The 21645-nt window shown below is 42.8% G+C and overlaps 1 protein-coding gene across 1 annotated transcript in view; it reads right to left on the bottom strand.

Moving 5' to 3' along the window:
* Positions 1-18563, bottom strand: part of LOC106601962 (polycomb protein suz12-A) — a 47060-nt gene extending 28497 nt beyond the window's left edge. Inside the window, exons 1-8 of the mRNA XM_045715866.1 lie at positions 17753-18563; positions 16067-16113; positions 15676-15740; positions 12440-12508; positions 6138-6187; positions 5053-5138; positions 4632-4875; positions 281-380 (exon numbers count right to left, since the gene is read on the bottom strand). Of these exons, the coding sequence (XP_045571822.1) occupies positions 281-380; positions 4632-4875; positions 5053-5138; positions 6138-6187; positions 12440-12508; positions 15676-15740; positions 16067-16113; positions 17753-17954 (863 nt within the window). The 5' untranslated portion in view covers positions 17955-18563. The remainder of the gene's footprint in view (positions 1-280; positions 381-4631; positions 4876-5052; positions 5139-6137; positions 6188-12439; positions 12509-15675; positions 15741-16066; positions 16114-17752) is intronic.
* Between the last annotated feature and the right edge of the window lie 3082 nt (positions 18564-21645).

Below are 21645 nucleotides of genomic sequence, written 5' to 3'. Positions count from 1 at the left end.
AGACGTGGAACAAGCCCACAGCCCGCCAGAGACGTGGAACAAGCCCCACAGCCCGCCAGAGACGTGGAACAAGGCCTACAGCCCGCCAGAGACGTGGAACAAGCCCTACAGCCCGCCAGAGACGTGGAACAAGCCCCACAGCCCGCCAGAGACGTGGAACAAGCCCCACAGCCCGCCAGAGATGTGTGCAGCGTATGAGAGGGAGAATGAGAAAGAGACAGAGTGTGTGTGACAGAGTGAAAGACAAATAACAAAAGAACACAACCCTGTGTGTGTGTACCTGTTCTTATCAAACACAGTCATCTGAGCTACGAACGTTGTTTCTCCCACTTCTTCTTGTCTGACGGTGGAGCTTCTCTTCTTCCTGTTACACACATCCTCTGTACCAATACAAGACTGGGATTAACACACACACATCCTCTGTTCCAATACAAGACTGGGATTAACACACACACACATCCTCTGTTCCAATACAAGACTGGGATTAACACACACACACATCCTCTGTACCAATACAAGACTGGGATTAACACACACACACACACACATCCTCTGTTCCAATACAAGACTGGGATTAACACACACATCCTCTGTACCAATACAAGACTGGGATTAACACACACATCCTCTGTACCAATACAAGACTGGGATTAACACACACACACATCCTCTGTTCCAATACAAGACTGGGATTAACACACACACACACACACACACACATCCTCTGTACCAATACAAGACTGGGATTAACACACACACACACACACACACATCCTCTGTACCAATACAAGACTGGGATTAACACACACACACACACACACACACACACATCCTCTGTTCCAATACAAGACTGGGGTTAACACACACATCCTCTGTTCCAATACAAGACTGGGATTAACACACACACACATCCTCTGTACCAATACAAGACTGGGGTTAACACACACACACATCCTCTGTACCAATACAAGACTGGGGTTAACACACACACATCCTCTGTACCAATACAAGACTGGGATTAACACACACACACACACACACACACACACACACACACACACACACACACATCCTCTGTACCAATACAAGACTGGGATTAACACACACACATCCTCTGTACCAATACAAGACTGGGATTAACACACACACACACACACACACACTCCTCTGTATCAATACAAGACTGGGGTTAACACACACACACATCCTCTGTACCAATACAAGACTGGGATTAACACACACACACATCCTCTGTACCAATACAAGACTGGGATTAACACACACACACATCCTCTGTACCAATACAAGACTGGGGTTAACACACACACACACACACATCCTCTGTACCAATACAAGACTGGGGTTAACACACACACACACATCCTCTGTACCAATACAAGACTGGGGTTAACACACACACACACACATCCTCTGTACCAATACAAGACTGGGATTAACACACATCCTCTGTACCAATACAAGACTGGGGTTAACACACACACACACACACACATCCTCTGTACCAATACAAGACTGGGATTAACACACACACACACACACACACACACACACACACACACACATCCTCTGTACCAATACAAGACTGGGATTAACACACACACACACACATCCTCTGTACCAATACAAGACTGGGATTAACACACACATCCTCTGTACCAATACAAGACTGGGATTAACACACACACACACATCCTCTGTACCAATACAAGACTGGGGTTAACACACACACACACATCCTCTGTACCAATACAAGACTGGGATTAACACACACACACACACACACACACATCCTCTGTACCAATACAAGACTGGGATTAACACACACACACACACACACACACACACATCCTCTGTACCAATACAAGACTGGGATTAACACACACACACACACACACACACACTCCTCTGTACCAATACAAGACTGGGATTAACACACACATCCTCTGTACCAATACAAGACTGGGGTTAACACACACACACACACACACACATCCTCTGTACCAATACAAGACTGGGGTTAACACACACACATCCTCTGTACCAATACAAGACTGGGGTTAACACACACACACACACACACACATCCTCTGTACCAATACAAGACTGGGATTAACACACACACACATCCTCTGTACCAATACAAGACTGGGATTAACACACACACACACACACACACACACACACACACACACACACACACACACCCTCTGTACCAATATAAGACTGGGGTTAACACACACACACACACACACATCCTCTGTACCAATACAAGACTGGGATTAACACACACACACACACATCCTCTGTACCAATACAAGACTGGGGTTAACCTGTTGGTTCTAGGGGGCAGCATTTGCACGTCTGGATAAAAAAAATGTACCCGATTTAATCTGGTTACTAATCCTACCCAGTAACTAGAATATGCATATACTTATTATATATGGATAGAAAACACTCTAAAGTTTCCAAAACTGTTTGAATGGTGTCTGTGAGTATAACAGAACTCATTTGGCAGGCAAAACCCTGAGACATTTTCTGACAGGAAGTGGATACCTGATGTGTTGTATTGACTTTAAACCTATCCCATTGAAAAACACAGGGGTTTAGGAATATTTTGGCACTTCCTATTGCTTCCACTAGATGTCACCAGCCTTTACAAAGTGTTTTGAGTCTTCTGGAGGGAGATCTGACCGAACAAGAGCCATGGAACGGTGATGTCCCATTAGACACCTGGCGCGCTACTTCATGTTGGGTACCCTCGTTCCAATACGTTATAAAAGACTATGCATTCGTCCACCTTGAATATTATTCATGTTCTGGTTAAAAAGGCCCTAATGATTTATGCTATACAACGTTTGACATGTTTGAATGAACGGAAATATATTTTTTCCCCTCGTTCATGACGAGAAGTCCGGCTGGCTTACATCATGTGCTAACGAGACGGAGATTTTTGGACATAAATGATGAGCTTTTTTGAACAAAACTACATTCGTTATGGACCTGTGATACCTGGAAGTGACATCTGATGAAGAGAATCAAAGGTAATGGATTATTTACATAGTATTTTTGATTTTAGATCTCCCCAACATGACGTCTAGTCTGTATCGCAACGCCGTATTTTTCTGGGCACAGTGCTCAGATTATTGCAAAGTGTGATTTCCCAGTAAGGTTATTTTTAAATCTGGCAAGTTGATTGCGTTCAAAAGATGTAAATCTATAATTCTTTAAATGACAATATAATATTTTACCAATGTTTTCTAATTTTAATTATTTAATTTGTGACGCTGACTTGACTGCCGGTTATTGGAGGGAAACGATTTCCTCAACATCAATGCCATAGTAAAACGCTGTTTTTGTATATAAATATGAACTTGATAGAACTAAAAATGCATGCATTGTCTAACATAATGTCCTAGGAGTGTCATCTGATGGAGATTGTAAAAGGTTAGTGTATCATTTTAGCTGGTTTTATGGTTTTGGTGACCCTGTCTTTGACTTGACAAAACATTACACACAACTCTTGTAAATGTACTGTCCTAACATACTCTAAATTTATGCTTTCGCCGTAAAACCTTTTTGAAATCGTAAAACGTGGTTAGATTAAGGAGATGTTTATCTTTCAAATGGTGTAACATAGTTGTATTTTTGAAAAATTTGAATTTTGACATTTATTTGGATTCAAATTTGCCGCTCTTGAAATGCACCTGCTGTTGATGGAGTGCACCACGGGTGGCACGCTAGCGTCCCACCTAGCCCCAAGAGGTTAACACACACACACATCCTCTGTACCAATACAAGACTGGGGTTAACACACACACACATCCTCTGTTCCAATACAAGACTGGGGTTAACACACACATCCTCTATTCCAATACAAGACTGGGGTTAACACACACATCCTCTGTACCAATACAAGACTGGGATTAACACACACACACACATCCTCTGTACCAATACAAGACTGGGATTAACACACACACACATCCTCTGTTCCAATACAAGACTGGGATTAACACACACACACACACATCCTCTGTACCAATACAAGACTGGGATTAACACACACACATCCTCTGTACCAATACAAGACTGGGATTAACACACACATACATCCTCTGTACCAATACAAGACTGGGGTTAACACACACACACATCCTCTGTACCAATACAAGACTGGGGTTAACACACACACACACATCCTCTGTACCAATACAAGACTGGGGTTAACACACACACACACACACACTCTGTACCAATACAAGACTGGGGTTAACACACACATCCTCTGTACCAATACAAGACTGGGGTTAACACACACACATCCTCTGTACCAATACAAGACTGGGGTTAACACACACACACACACACACACTCCTCTGTGCCAATACAAGACTGGGGTTAACACACACACACACACACATCCTCTGTGCCAATACAAGACTGGGGTTAACACACACACACACACACATCCTCTGTACCAATACAAGACTGGGGTTAACGCACACACACACACCCAGTAATGTCTGAAACACAAAGAAGACTGGAGTCCCCCCCCCCCCACCATCTACCCTACTGACATGTAGTGTGACTAACTACAGCACTAAGCCTACCTATTTTCTCATTGGTCTGTCCATTGACCAGTCCGTTGTGCTGCGTCCTGCCTGGTCCAGACACTCTGAACAACAGGGAGTAGGACTTGACCGTGTGGCCGTTGCTGGCATCAAACTCACTACTGGACACCACCAGAGAAGGACAGGAGCCTGGCTTGTTCTGACTGCTGGAAGTGCTGCTGTCTGGGTTCAGAGGCACCTGCTTCTTCCCTGTAGGAACCTGCTTCACTGGACAGCTCACATCCTGGAGGTGGGAGAGAAACAGGGGAGTGGAAATGTGTATGGGAGAGTGGGAAGAAAAGAGAGAAAAAGAGGATGAGAGAGATAGAAGGATAAAATGAGAGAAGATGTGAGCGCACACACACTTACACAAACACACTTACATTTGAGTCATTTAGCTGACGCTTTCACTCTCTCTTACCTTCCTCTTCTTATGACAGACTTTAACCAGCAGCACCTCTAGAGAAACAGAGTTCTGCTCATTCTCTGAGTCTACTGATGACTTCTCTGTAGAAGGGATTAAGAAGAGAGTAACCGTCAGGATTAGAGGGGAATAAGAAGAGAGTAACCGTCAGGATTAGAGGGGAATAAGAAGAGAGTAACCGTCAGGATTAGAGGGGAATAAGAAGAGAGTAACCGTCAGGATTAGAGGGGATTAAGAAGAGAGTAACCGTCAGGATTAGAGGGGATTAAGAAGAGAGTAACCGTCAGGATTAGAGGGGATTAAGAAGAGAGTAACCGTCAGGATTAGAGGGGATTAAGAAGAGAGTAACCGTCAGGATTAGAGGGGATTAAGAAGAGAGTAACCGTCAGGATTAGAGGGGAATAAGAAGAGAGTAACCGTCAGGATTAGAGGGGAATAAGAAGAGAGTAACCGTCAGGATTAGAGGGGATTAAGAAGAGAGTAACCGTCAGGATTAGAGGGGATTAAGAAGAGAGTAACCGTCAGGATTAGAGGGGAATAAGAAGAGAGTAACCGTCAGGATTAGAGGGGAATAAGAAGAGAGTAACCGTCAGGATTAGAGGGGATTAAGAAGAGAGTAACCGTCAGGATTAGAGGGGATTAAGAAGAGAGTAACCGTCAGGATTAGAGGGGAATAAGTAGACAGTACAGTGAGGGAAAAAGTATTTGATCCCCTGCTGATTTTGTACGTTTGCCCACTGACAAAGAAATGATCAGTCTATAATTTTAATGTTTGGTTTATTTGAACAGTGAGAGACAGAATAACAAAAAAATCCAGAAAAACCCATGTCAAAAATGTTATAAATTGATTTGCATTTTAATGAGGGAAATAAGTATTTGAGATATATATATATATCATCCCTGCAAACATCAAGTTAAACACTTACCAACTATCATCAAGTTAAACACTTACCAACTATCATCAAGTTAAACACTTACCAACTATCATCAAGTTAAACACTTACCAACTATCATCAAGTTAAACACTTACCAACTATCATCAAGTTAAACACTTACCAACTATCATCAAGTTAAACACTTACCGACTTTATGAAAGAACCCAGTGAAGGTGAGTTGTAGGTGTGAAGCCAGGCTGGGGACAGAGTTATACAAGAGTTACCAAAAAGACCTTAGATCTCATTCTTTCAGGTGTGAATGGGTTTTTGGGACTGTGGATATCAAGCTCTTTGGGAGTTTTAAAGTAATAATCCACTCAAAAACTATATTCTGGTATTTTACCCATTGATACAGTCCCATTTTGTTTTGCAAGTCAACGGTCAAGTACGGGACATTGGCCTGAAGAACTTTCAACAAGGAAAGTGTAGCAGGCCACATCATCACTGTATCAACAGTGGACTAATGGAAAAAGACCAGAGCTGTGTTCGAATACCCATTCTAACATACTGTATACTACATACTTAATGAACACCCATTCTAACATACTGTATACTACATACTTAATGAGTACCCATTCTAACATACTGTATACTACATACTTAATGAACACCCATTCTAACATACTGTATACTACATACTTAATGAGTACCCATTCTAACATACTGTATACTACATACTTAATGAACACCCATTCTAACATACTGTATACTACATACTTAATGAGTACCCATTCTAACATACTGTATGCTACATACTTAATGAACACCCATTCTAACATACTGTATACTACATACTTAATGAGTATATACTATTAGTTAATTCTAGTATACTGTAAACAAACGGTATTGTTTCAGTTGAGCGTACTAGCTGTTCGCCTGTCAACCCGAAGTTGATGCTGTTGCTATGCAACCTCAGACTTGTTTACGTGCTGCTGTGCGTTTTGTTGCCGACCTACTTTGCTACCTGACTACTTCACAGTTTTTACTTTTTCATTACCGTTTATACTTTTACTTTTTCCCTCACTCAACTTTTTTCACTCAACTTTTTTCACTCAACTTTTTTTCACTCCGGACGTTTTATCTGGACATGGTTCGTCAGGACTTCAAACAGCCGAAGCTAAGTAACATTAACATGATGCCTTCTAATTGCAGTCGCTGTACTTATAATATACAGGAGAACGATCGCCTTACGGCAAGGATAGCTGTGCTGCAAGCCCAGCTTCAGACGCGATCGTTAGGCAAGGGTAATTTCAGTGTAGGAAAGGATGAAACAGCGTCTGTGCCACCAGTAAGTACAGATAGTAACGTTAGTATAAATCCCCTCGCACGGTGCCCGCAGCCGGACAACTTTCTCATGGCTTCTGGAGGGAAACGCTGTAGGAATGCTCAACCGGTGTCGCTTATTCAGCCGACAGAAACTTTCAACCGGTTCTCCCCATTAAGCAGAGAATCGGAGTCAGAGGCCGAGACTTCTCTGGTCTCTACTCCTCCCGTTCCGGGGTCTGAGACGCTGAAGCCTCCCATTATCTCTGACAAATTGAAAACCCTAGTCATTGGCGACTCCATTACCCACAGTATTAGACTAAAAACGACTCATCCATCGATCATACACTGTTTACCAGGGGGCAGGGCTACCGACGTTAAGGCTTATCTAAAGACGGTGCTGGCTAAAGCTAAAACTGGCGAGTGTAGAGAGTATAGAGATATTGTTATCCACGTCGGCACCAACGATGTTAGGATGAAACAGTCAGAGGTCACAAAGCGCAACATAGCTTCAGCGTGTAAATCAGCTAGAAAGATGTGTCGGCATCGAGTAATTGTCTCTGGCCCCCTCCCAGTTAGGGGGAGTGATGAGCTCTACAGCAGAGTCTCACAACTCAATCGCTGGTTGAAAACTGTTTTCTGCCCCTCCCAAAAGATAGAATTTGTAGATAATTGGCCCTCTTTCTGGGACTCACCCACAAACAGGACCAAGCCTGGCCTGTTGAGGAGTGACGGACTCCATCCTAGCTGGAGGGGTGCTCTCATCTTATCTACGAACATAGACAGGGCTCTAACTCCTCTAGCTCCACAATGAAATAGGGTGCAGGCCAGGCAGCTTAGTGGAGTCTGCCACTAGCACAGTCAGTGTAGTCAGCTCAGCTTTCCCCATTGAGACCATGTCTGTGCCTCTACCTAGGTTGGGCAAAACTAAACATGGCGGTGTTCGCTTTAGCAATCTCACTGGAATAAAGACCTCCTCCATTCCTGACATTATTGAAAGAGATCGTGATACATCACATCTCAAAATAGGGCTACTTAATGTTAGATCCCTCATTTCAAAGGCAGTTATAGTCAATGAACTAATCACTGATAATAATCTTGATGTGATTGGCCTGACTGAAACATGGCTTAAAGCCTGATGAATTTACTGTGTTAAATGAGGCCTCACCCCCTGGTTACACTAGTGACCATATCCCCCGTGCATCCGGCAAAGGCGGAGGTGTTGCTAACATTTACGATAGCAAATTTCAATTTACAAAAAAAAAAACAATGACGTTTTCGTCTTTTGAGCTTCTAGTCATGAAATCTATGCAGCTACTCACTCACTTTTTATAGCTACTGTTTACAGGCCTCCTGGGCCATATGCAGTGTTCCTCACTGAGTTCCCTGAATTCCTATCGGATCTTGTAGTCACAGCAGATAATATTCAAATTTTTGGTGACTTTAATATTCACATGGAAATGTCCACAGACCCACTCCAAAAGCCTTTCGGAGCCATCATCGACTCAGTGGGTTTTGTCCAACATGTCTCTGGACCTACTCACTGCCACAGTAATACTCTGGACCTAGTTTTGTCCCGTGGAATAAATGTTGTGGATCTTAATGTTTTTCCTCATAATCCTGGACTATCGGACCACCATTTTATTACGTTTGCAATCGCAACAAATAATCTGCTCAGACCCCAACCAAGCAGCATCAAAAGTCATGCTATAAATTCTCAGACAACCCAAAGATTCCTTGATGCCCTTCCAGACTCCCTCTGCCTACCCAAGGACATCAGAGGACAAAAATCAGTTAACCTCCTAACCGAGGAACTCAATTTAACTTCGAGCAATACCCTAGATGCAGTTGCACCCCTAAAAACTAAAAACATCTGTCATAAGAAACTAGCTCCCTGGTATACAGAAAATACACGAGCTCTGAAGCAAGCTTCCAGAAAATTGGAACGGAAATGGCGCCACACCAAACTGGAAGTCTTCTGACTAGCTGGAAAGACAGTACCGAAGAGCCCTCACTGCTGCTCGATCATCCTATTTTTCCAACTTAATTGAGGAAAATAAGAACAATCCGAAATTTCTTTTTGATACTGTCGCAAAGCTAACTAAAAAGCAGCATTCCCCAAGAGAGGATGGCTTTCACTTCAGCAGTAATACATTCATGAACTTCTTTGAGGAAAAGATCATGATCATTAGAAAGCAAATTACGGACTCCTCTTTAAATCTGTGTATTCCTCCAAAGCTCCGTTGTCCTGAGTCTGCACAACCCTGCCAGGACCTAGGATCAAGGGAGACACTAAAGTGTTTTAGTACTATATCTTTTGACACAATGATGAAAATAATCATGGCCTCTAAGCCTTCAAGCTGCATACTGGACCTTATTCCAACTAAACTACTGAAATAGCTGCTTCCTGTGCTTGGCCCTCCTATGTTGAACATAATAAACGTCTCTCTATCCACCGGATGTGTACCAAACTCACTAAAAGTGGCAGTAATAAAGCCTCTCTTGAAAAAGCCAAACCTTGACCCAGAAAATATTTAAAAAACTAATCGGCCTATATCGAATCTTCCATTCCTCTCAAAAAAAATTGAAAAAGCTGTTGAGCAGCAAGTCACTGCCTTCCTGAAGACAAACAATGTATACGAAACGCTTCAATCTGGTTTTACACCCCATCATAGCACTGAGACTACACTTGTGAAGGTGGTAAATTACCTTTTAATGATGTCAGCGAAGGCTCTGCATCTGTCCTCGTGCTCCTAGATCTTAGTGCTGCTTTTGATACCACTGATCACCACATTCTTTTGGAGAGATTGGAAACCCAAATTGGTCTACATGGACAAGTTCTGGCCTGGTTTAGATCTGATCTGTCGGAAAGATATCAGTTTGTCTCTTTGAATGGTTTGTCCTCTGACAAATCAACTGTAAATTTCGGTGTTCCTCAAGGTTCCGTTTTAGGACCACTATTGTTTTCACTATATATTTTACCTCTTGGGGATGTCATTCGAAAACATAATGTTAAATTTCACTGCTATGCGGATGACACGCAGCTGTACATTTCAATGAAACATGGTGAAGCCCCAATATTGCCCTCGCTAGAAGCCTGTGTTTCAGACATAAGGAAGTGGATGGCTGCAAACTTTCTACTTTTAAACTCAGACAAAACAGAGATGCTTGATTTCAAGGTTTTACTGCTAACCTACAAAGCATTACATGGGCTTGCTTCTACCTATCTTTCCGATTTGGTCCTGCCGTACCTACCTACACGTACGCTACGATCACAAGACGCAGGCCTCCTAATTGTCCCTAGAATTTCTAAGCAAACAGCTGGAGGCAGGGCTTTCTCCTATAGAGCTAAATTTTTATGGAATAGTCTGCCTACCCATGTGAGAGATGCAGACTCGGTCTCAACCTTTAAGTCTTTACTGAAGAATCATCTCTTCAGTGGGTCCTATGATTAAGTATAGTCTGGCCCAGGAGTGTGAAGGTGAACGGAAAGGCTCTGGAGCAACGAACCGCCCTTGCTGTCTCTGCCTTGCCGGTTCCCCTCTCTCCACTGGGATTCTCTGCCTCTAACCCTATTACAGGGGCTGAGTCACTGGCTTATTGGTGTTCTTCCATGCGGTCCATAGGAGGGGTGCGTCACTTGAGTGGGTTGAGTCACTGACGTGGTCTTCCTGTCTGGGTTTGTGGCCCCCCTTGGGTTGTGCCGTGGCGGAGATCTTTGTGGGCTATACTCGGCCTTGTCTCAGGATGGTAAGTTGGTGGTTGAAGATATCCCTCTAGTGGTGTGGGGGCTGTGCTTTGGCAAAGTGGGTGGGGTTAGATCCTTCCTGTTTGACCCTGTCCGGGGGTATCGTCGGATGGGGCCACAGTGTCTCCTGACCCCTCCTGTCTCAGCCTCCAGTATTTATGCTGCAGTAGTTTGTGTGTCGGGGGGCTAGGGTCACTCTGTTATATCTGGAGTATTTATCCTGTCTTATCCAGTGTCCTGGGTGAATTTAAGTATGCTCTCTCTAATTCTCTCTCTCTTTCTTTCTCGGAGGACCTGAGCCCTAGGACCATGCCCCAGGACTACCTGACATGATGACTCCTTGCTGTCCCCAGTCCACCTGGCCGTGCTGCTGCTCCAGTTTCAACTGCTCTGCCTGCGGCTATGGAACCCTGACCTGCTGTTTTCAACTCTCTAGAGACAGCAGGAGCGGTAGAGATACTCTCAATGAACGGCTATGAAAAGCCAACTGACATTTACTCTTGAGGTGCTGACTTGTTGCACCCTCGACAACTGTGATTATTATTCTTTGACCATGCTGGTCATTTATGAACATCTTGGCCATGTTCTGTTATAATATCCACCCGGCACAGCCAGAAGAGGACTGGCCACCCCTCATAGCCTGGTTCCTCTCTAGGTTTCTTCCTAGGTTTTGGCCTTTCTAGGGAGTTTTTCGTAGCCACCGTGCTTCTACACCTGCATTGCTTGCTGTTTGGGGTTTTAGGCTAGGTTTCTGTACAGCACTTTGAGATATCAGCTGATGTACGAAGGGCTATATAAATAAATTCGATTTGCTAGCTTGTTAGCATAACAAATAACTAGCTAGACATTTTACGACTTCGGGTATGTTCATAAATTCAAAATCTGGAGTGCCAGAGTGCACCCCGGGCCTTCGTAAATTCAGAGCGTTGTCAGATTGTCCGTGTGTAAATTCGGAGTGTTTGGCTCTCAGAATGTTCAGAGAGCACTCTGCCAGGCAGCTATGCTATGTGTTTCGTGAGGATAGCGTAGCTAACAAATTGTCAGCCAACGTAACGTGTAAGGTAACTTATTTGAAAAGTCATTACTTTATTACATTGCTCAACATTTTGTTAACATTTGTCATAATTAGATAAAAGGAATGAATTTGTATCCACTCTCGTTGAATTTAGGCTGCATATTTCATTTTCAAATCTGAAAACGTTGTGAAGCCACACCCATTTTCTGAACAACTGCGTTATCGGCCCTAAAGGCACAGAAAGTGTCCACTGTTTGTATACTTCGTATTTTGGCGAATATAGTACGACATCCAGGAACTTTGGCATTCTAACTATATCCATACTACCAACAAGCAAACTACATACTCAATTTACGTCACAAATAGTACGGTTAGTATGAGTATTGGAACACAGCTCTGGAAGATAATGAATGGTCTGTTTACCTGTTTGCCTTCTGCTCAGCCCTCTTCTTCTCCACTCTGTACAGCAGGTGATCCACCCTGGAGGACTTCCTGAACCCCCCCAGAGAACCCCTCAGGGTTAATAGACAGGACACACTGGGGATTTAGACTTCATCGCTGAGGCTGTGTCCTCCTTCTCCACACTTGTGTTAGATACTCCACATCAAGGATTTAACCACGCTGGAAAAGTGCCCCACCCGCTGCTCCTACAACCATCCAGTGATGTTAAATCCATGACAGGAAGTGTGAAAGTGGGAGAATCAGACGTCACCACTAAATGAAGATAAATATCGTCTTAAAGTGAGGATGAATGCAACCCAATGAGGAACTGGGCCGTGTAGCTCTATACACTCCTTGAAAATAGTAGATTTTGGGGTATTTATAATCTCCTAAACTGTAACACAGAGGCTGTACAGTAACATGCTATACATGATGTCAGAGCTCAGTGGCTGTACAGTAACATGCTATACATGATGTCAGAGCTCAGTGGCTGTACAGTAACATGCTATACATGATGTCAGAGCTCAGTGGCTGTACAGTAACATGCTATACATGATGTCAGAGCTCAGTGGCTGTACAGTAACATGCTATACATGACGTCAGAGCTCAGTGGCTGTACAGTAACATGCTATACATGACGTCAGAGCTCAGTGGCTGTACAGTAACATGCTATACATGACGTCAGAGCTCAGTGGCTGTACAGTAACATGCTATACATGACGTCAGAGCTCAGTGGCTGTACAGTAACATGCTATACATGACGTCAGAGCTCAGTGGCTGTACAGTAACATGCTATACATGACGTCAGAGCTCAGTGGCTGTACAGTAACATGCTATACATGACGTCAGAGCTCAGTGGCTGTACAGTAACATGCTATACATGATGCCAGAGCTCAGTGGCTGTACAGTAACATGCTATACATGATGCCAGAGCTCAGTGGCTGTACAGTAACATGCTATACATGATGCCAGAGCTCAGTGGCTGTACAGTAACATGCTATACATGACGTCAGAGCTCAGTGGCTGTACAGTAACATGCTATACATGATGTCAGAGCTCAGTGGCTGTACAGTAACATGCTATACATGATGTCAGAGCTCAGTGGCTGTACAGTAACATGCTATACATGACGCCAGAGCTCAGTGGCTGTACAGTAACATGCTATACATGATGCCAGAGCTCAGTGGCTGTACAGTAACATGCTATACATGACGTCAGAGCTCAGTGGCTGTACAGTAACATGCTATACATGATGTCAGAGCTCAGTGGCTGTACAGTAACATGCTATACATGACGCCAGAGCTCAGTGGCTGTACAGTAACATGCTATACATGACGCCAGAGCTCAGTGGCTGTACAGTAACATGCTATACATGATGTCAGAGCTCAGTGGCTGTACAGTAACATGCTATACATGACGTCAGAGCTCAGTGGCTGTACAGTAACATGCTATACATGACATCAGAGCTCATGCTCTGTGCTTCACAGCTCTGTATGGGTTTTGACCGACAGCCGTTGTGAACTTGAGCGCCATACGTGACCAGAAGTTGTCCCCATCCCTCCCCCTAATTGGGCAAGGGTTAACTCCCTTGCTCAGGGGCAGAACGACAGATTCTGACCCTGTCAGTTCTGGGATTCGATGGCCCAACGCTCTAACCGCTAGGCTACCTACCTGTCAGGTGAACTGTTGTGTCCTCACCTTTAGTCTAATCATTTTCCCATAACCTCCTAACTGTTCCGTTTTCATCGCTACCATGGTTATACATTTGCTTTTCACATTTATTCTGTAAGAAACATTTCAATTCAGCCCCCCTATCCAAATAATCCCTATCCAAATAATCCCTATCCAAATAGGCCACTTCCCACCAGTGTAAAGGATTAACGGAAAGATACACATATTTTTTTAAAGATATTACGTGTTTTTTGTTGTTTATTTTAAATGTTCTATCGATTCCCAGTGTCATTTCCTGTTTTCATGTGTATCTTGCGCTATTGCCGTTCACATTAGGCAGAAAGACAGACGGTAGGATGCGTTTCACATATTAGGGGGAAAAACATTTGATTCTAGATATCACTATAATCAAGAAGAACTCAGGGTCCCAAATATCACTATGATCAAACGATATGCAAAACAGCTAATATAACCAAACGCACCATTTCTCATTTACATAGAGAAAGATATAGCCATTAGCCAACCAGCCTACACGTGTGGTTCAGTTAGGAAGAGTACAGCGCTAGCAATAAGGTTTATTCTCAATTGTTTTCAATTCCCACAGGGATCACTGTTTTTCAAGAGCATCAAATCTGTGATGATGCATCGTGGGTAAATTGATCTACAAATAATAAATGAGTAGTTATATGATGCAAGGTGATTTGTAGATCAGTCAATCTGCAGTCACCTGCAACGTTGAACAAGTCCATAGACATACAGATGTATGTATACATTACATCACTCAGTGAAACAGCAGGGGCAGCCCCCTCCTACACTATGCAGCCCCATGGCGGTTGGCCCTCTGTTAATAGCATTCTGAACCACACACACACACACTCTCCCCTGCAGTAAGCCAACAGGGTTAAACCCTACCAACTCTTCAAGTTCTGAGGTTGTCAGGTTGACGGTCATTATGTCTGCTGCTCATGTAGACTATTTAAAGACGGGGACTCATCAAACTGGCTTCATCAGCATGCTGAGAATGCCTAACATATCAATGGACATGTGAAAACATTCAATAGCTAGAATCAACACCTTCATGCAGGTGTAAGAATATGTCGAAGATAAATACACAACGCGGAGTTTGAGGGGATGAGAGGACGAGAGCACTAAAAACTAAATATAATACTAACGTTCAATAGGGAATTGTCAATGTAAATAGGAGTTGATTTTCAGTTCAACAGCCGTTTAGAATCTGTGGAATGTCACTCCTGAACTCAGAGCTACATGGGCTTCTTTCTGTACATTGAGTCTGGAGCAGAATACTGGTTATTTGGCCATGTCATACTGCAAGGCCTTTTGATTGGTCAACCCTAGGCTATAAAACGGCATCCTGTTCCTTTGTTCGGTGGAGAAAAGCTGAGGAGAAGGGAGACTGAAGATCTGAAAATCTACCTCCCAGCATAACATCTTGATTTGTCCTCAAATAAACCTATTTTTCTCCCCTTGATTTTCATTGGAGTTTGAGTTATTGAAGAATAACATAAATTGCTAACGCAGGGTTTTACCGTTTGGCGTTCGTTCTGGAGTTTCTGTGGGACATGTAAGTGAGAGTTCTGTGCAGAAATATAGGCTGAAAATACAAAAAACAGAGGGAAAGAACTATTAGAAATCTGCACTTGCATCTTCTGCACTTTGACAGAAATGTTGCAACAGGTTGTCCAATGACCAAAAGAAGGCCATTATATCTAGTGGAACTGTGCATCAAAACTTTACAATCTTCAAAACAGACATCATTAACCAGCCATGTTACAGCTGGTTCAAGGTAGTCTTTCTCTGCTCAACAGAATGCTATTCTAGAGGTACATTAAATGTTTACCATCTTCAAAACAGACACACCATTAGAAGCCACAGACAGTTAGTAAAGAATGACAGGTGCTGAGAAGGCTTCCAACGTACCGCTATCAAGTTCCTTGTTCTGAGAAACCTGTAGATCTGGGTCGGTTCTGGAAACACAATAGACTGGTTCAACATTCATTAAGTTCACAGTAAATTACATTGACAATAACATTATACAGATAAGACTATTTATCCTAGAGGGGCAATTATTGTTGGCTCTGAAAACAACACTGGGTCAACATTAATTAGCTTACAGTAAATTACTTTACATTAACAACAATCTTATTCGTATACTTGTACAGTAGAGTACAGTAAAGTAGAGTTCAGTAGAGTATAGTTCAGTTCAGTACATTAGAGTTCAGTACAGTAGAATATAGTGCAGTACAGTATAGCGCAGTACAGTAGAGTATAATTCAGTTCAGTACAGTAGGGTATAGTTCAGTAGAGGATAGTTCAGTTCAGTACATTAGAGTATAATGCAGTACAGTATAGTTCAGTAGGGTATAGTGCAGTACAGTATAGTTCAGTAGAGTATAGTGCAGTACATTATAGTGTACTCAACCGGTGTGCTCTACAACTATACCTTACTTTACTGTACTCTACTGTGCTGTCCAAACGTGTGGATCCAACTGTGTTTTGTGACTACTATGATTTCCCATTGTAGCAAATTCAATTGCAGAAATTCTGTTACTGATTTGATAACGGGATTTCGAGTTGTAATCACTTAATAATTCATAAACAAAATGTCAGTAAAAACATTATAGCTATGTGGATGTTTGGTAACGGAATTTCAAGTCACAAGGGAATGTTTTCTTAAACTTACAGAAGGCAGAAACACTTCTCCAAAACGAAATATAAGTGTTGATTTTAGGAGTCTTTACTTCAACATTGTTGTGTTTTAATGTATTTCTAATAACTTTTAATACTTTTTCTGGTAGATGTTTTCTAAGACCCCTTTTCCAACTGTTTGACCAGAAATCAAAGCCTTTGCATATTCCTAATTTTTAGGATGGAAAATGGTTGAAACGTGTATATATACAAACACGCACCTTCATTTTTCACAAATATAGACTTCACATGTTGGTGATCATGGGTCCTTTTAACATGGAAATGACCCTATACATATTTATGTTCGTTACATTAGTTAGTACACAGTTGCTACCATGCTGTGTTTTCATGTGTTGCTGCCATGCTGTTGTCTTAGGTCTCTCTTTTTGTAAGGTTGTGTTTGGTCCTATATTTTTATTTATTTTTAATCGCAGCCCCCGTCCCCGCAGGCGGCCTTTTGGTATGCCGTCAATGTAAATAAGAATTTGTTCTTAACCGACTTACCTAGTTAAATAAAAGTTATATTAAAATAAAACGTATTTCAAAGGCAGCACATGCTCATTTCTTAAAGTAGTTCTGGCACATGTCATCTCTTCAGAGGAGGAAGTAAGCAAACACGTGGTAAAATACATTAACTACAGTAGCTAGCTATAATTCTAAAATAGGATCAGATTTCTTTGTATACTGATGACTGTCAAATCATGTTGTCAGATGCTTTGAACTTGACGTCTTTCTGGTGAAATGTGGTTATAATTTTGTTTTAAGAAAGATGCCTCACAATCACAAGGGACACTCCTATATAGGCTTGATTAAATATAGAGATTGCTTGTAAATACCAATCTAATATATAACAATCTAGCTATATAAAGATAACTAATCATACAACAACATTATATGACGACAATGACAGCAACTCACTTTCAAATGCCTGCAAGAACAACTCATGATCGGCTTGAACCAGTTCCATTTTCGGCTTCTTGGCTGCGGGCACCACAACTGCAGTTGTTTGGTGGTGGTAGACACGGCCGTTCGCTCTGCCGCCACCGGTACCAACGTATCCCACAACCGGACTCGATACGTTGTTGCCGCCGTCAGAAGAACCGTGCTTCTGGGGAGACATGGCCCAGGAAATACAAAAATGTCCCAGGTATATTCCAAATATGGAAGAAAAAAAATATCAGGTCCTTTGTCAAAACAAAGAGAGTAACGTTACCAAAAACGAGCAAGCTGAAACTAGCCAGGCGGTGTTAGCCAGCGAAGTTAGCTAGCTATCTTCTTCTTCTTGTCAATTTCATGCAATAAACATTAGACTTGTTGTAGAAATGCATTGTTTGTTGGCTAGAAAACAGTTCGTCAGAGAAACAATTTCGATTAAATCGCAAGGACGCACGAAATTAGAGAAGTTAGCAAGCACCCGGCACGTTCACCTAGCTATGTCTGTGTAGCTATGTTTCCTACTGAACATCAGTTAGCTAGCTTGTTAGCTGGACCTGCTGAATCGCTGTAGATATCACAACAAATAAGGTGAGTTGGAAAGATGCCATGAAAGAATGCTAGCTAAGATAGCCGCTATGTCGGTTTGGTAAAGCTACAAAACTCTACGCAAATTAACCATTTAGTACAATTTTCCTGAGAGCTTCTACGGAACAGTCAAATTGACCGTTTTTTTCCTCCCACATATCAGGCATAAACTCCCTGAACTCAACAATTCAAATGGTGACTTGAAAGCAACCGCCCTCACAGATCCTAGCCGAATCAGAGGCGTTGTTTAGAGAAGTGAGAGTTGTGATTGGTGCGAATCATCACGGGTCGGCAGTTGACGTTCGGTAGAGAAACGTTTGCCATTCACACGCAGTCGTCACTAGTTACCAGAGCCACAAAGTCAGAAGGCCCGCCTACTCGACCAATCAGATGAGCGAGTGTGATGACGCATTTTCCGTTTCGCGGGAAATGCCTCATTTTCGAAATGGCGTATCTGGAGTTCAAGTTTGAGGGCCAATGGTGCTTTCAAGACAACTGGGAAAAGTGACGTCAGTGATTTTCGGGTCGGAAAGTCGAAGCTCAAGAAAAGATGTAAGAGTTCCCGACTTGGATGACCGTTCAAAGCTGTTTTTTTTCCAAGTCAGAGATCGTTTTTTTCTCTCAACTTCCCAGTTGACAACGTCACTAAAATTCATAACATTGAGAAAGGCAACAAGTTTTGGGGAAAAAATTAGATGGTAGCTAACTTTTGCTACTCTCATCTAAAATGAGCTAGCTAGCTAGCATAAATAGTGATGGGAAACCAATACTTTTCTGAAGCCTTTGGGGCTTTCACCAAATCATGCTGAAAAAAACATTAATTATGCGAATCTTTTAGCAATAGGCACATTAATGACATCTGCTGGTCAGCAATAAAAAGCAGCGTTTGATGTTCATGTAGACTTCATAGGCTTCCTTTTGGCTTCCCTGTGGCTCAGTTGGTAGAGCATGGTGTTTGCAACGCCAGGGTTGTGGGTTCAATTCCCATGGGGGGTCAGTACGAAAGAAATGTATGCATTCACTACTGTAAGTTGCTCTGGATAAGAGCGTCTGCTAAATGACTAAAATGTAGATGTTTTTCCCACAATATTCATCAAATCTCTCTGGCACAGTGGCTAGTTGTGGGGTCTTAGTAGCCTACTATCAGTTACCATACAGGTTTGTACCTTCCATTATGCTTCCCTTTTTTGCTATTAAAAACAGTGACTCTATGGAATTATTTAGGATGCTTAAGGTAGAAGCTTATACTTGACTAAATACAAATAATTGTTTGAACAACAATGTGCTGAAAGTGTTTTGTGACATAAAACAATTTTCTAAATAATATGCCTTGGCTGGGATTCGACACCATTCCTTGGTTATGGTCCCTGAGACCCAGACTCCACCTGCGGAGCTACCGTTCAGGTGATGCTACATGGAAAAACTCCTATCTACATTGTAAGTTGTCCAGTAGAGATTGGTGTTTTTGAGGAGTATTTTTCTCTGCTCACACAGGAGTAATAAAGGCTAAGAGGACAATTTATTTTATATGAATACCTTTCTAAATTGTGATTTATCAGGTGGTGCTGCAGCACCCTCAGCACCCCTACTTCCTGCGGCTATGCCTACAAGCCTTTCATTTTAATAGTAATATATCATACCTTTAACAGAAGCTGCCTTTGGCAGGGAAACAACTCAGTTGAGAGAGTAAAAGTCTCCCATTCAATGGTGTTCCCTTTCAAGAAGGAACATTGGTGATTTACCCAATACATTACTGGGAGGTGGTCTACCCAATACATTACTGGGAGGTGGTCTACCCAATACATTACTGGGAGGTGGTCTACCCAATACATTACTGGGAGGTGGTCAACCCAATACACTACTGGGAGGTGGTCTACCCAATACATTACTGGGAGGTGGTCTACCCAATACATTACTGGGAGGTGGTCAACCCAATACATTACTGGGAGGTGGTCTACCCAATACATTACTGGGAGGTGGTCTACCCAATACATTACTCTGAGGTGGTCTACCCAATACATTACTGGGAGGTGGTCTACCCAATACATTACTGGGAGGTGGTCTACCCAATACATTACTGGGAGGTGGTCTACCCAATACATTACTGGGAGGTGGTCAACCCAATACATTACTGGGAGGTGGTCTACCCAATACATTACTGGGAGGTGGTCTACCCAATACATTACTGGGAGGTGGTCAACCCAATACACTACTGGGAGGTGGTCTACCCAATACACTACTGGGAGGTGGTCAACCCAATACACTACTGGGAGGTGGTCTACCCAATACATTACTGGGAGGTGGTCAACCCAATACACTACTGGGAGGTGGTCTACCCAATACATTACTGGGAGGTGGTCAACCCAATACACTACTGGGAGGTGGTCTACCCAATACATTACTGGGAGGTGGTCTACCCAATACATTACTGGGAGGTGGTCTACCCAATACATTACTCTGAGGTGGTCTACCCAATACATTACTGGGAGGTGGTCTACCCAATACATTACTGGGAGGTGGTCTACCCAATACATTACTGGGAGGTGGTCTACCTAATACATTACTGGGAGGTGGTCTACCCAATACATTACTCTGAGGTGGTCTACCCAATACATTACTGGGAGGTGGTCTACCCAATACATTACTGGGAGGTGGTCTACCTAATACATTACTCTGAGGTGGTCTACCCAATACATTACTGGGAGGTGGTCTACCCAATACATTACTGGGAGGTGGTCTACCCAATACATTACTGGGAGGTGGTCTACCCAATACATTACTGGGAGGTGGTCTACCCAATACATTACTCTGAGGTGGTCTACCCAATACATTACTGGGTGGTGGTCTACCCAATACATTACTGGGAGGTGGTCTACCCAATACATTACTGGGAGGTGGTCTACCCAATACATTACTCTGAGGTGGTCTACCCAATACATTATTGGGAGGTGGTCTACCCAATACATTACTGGCAGGTGGTCTACCCAATACATTACTGGGAGGTGGTCTACCTAATACATTACTCTGAGGTGGTCTACCCAATACATTACTGGGAGGTGGTCTACCCAATACATTACTCTGAGGTGGTCTACCCAATACATTACTGGGAGGTGGTCTACCTAATACATTACTGGGAGGTGGTCTACCTAATACATTACTCTGAGGTGGTCTACCTAATACATTACTCTGAGGTGGTCTACCCAATACATTACTGGGAGGTGGTCAAGACTATGACAGGGGCCTCCAACCCTGTTCCTGGAGTGCTAGCCTCCTGTAGGTTTTCACTCCAA

This window comes from Salmo salar, chromosome ssa03, assembly GCF_905237065.1.
Source record: "Salmo salar chromosome ssa03, Ssal_v3.1, whole genome shotgun sequence".
Lineage (NCBI taxonomy): Eukaryota > Metazoa > Chordata > Actinopteri > Salmoniformes > Salmonidae > Salmo > Salmo salar.
This window is presented reverse-complemented; position numbering and strand designations above follow the sequence as displayed.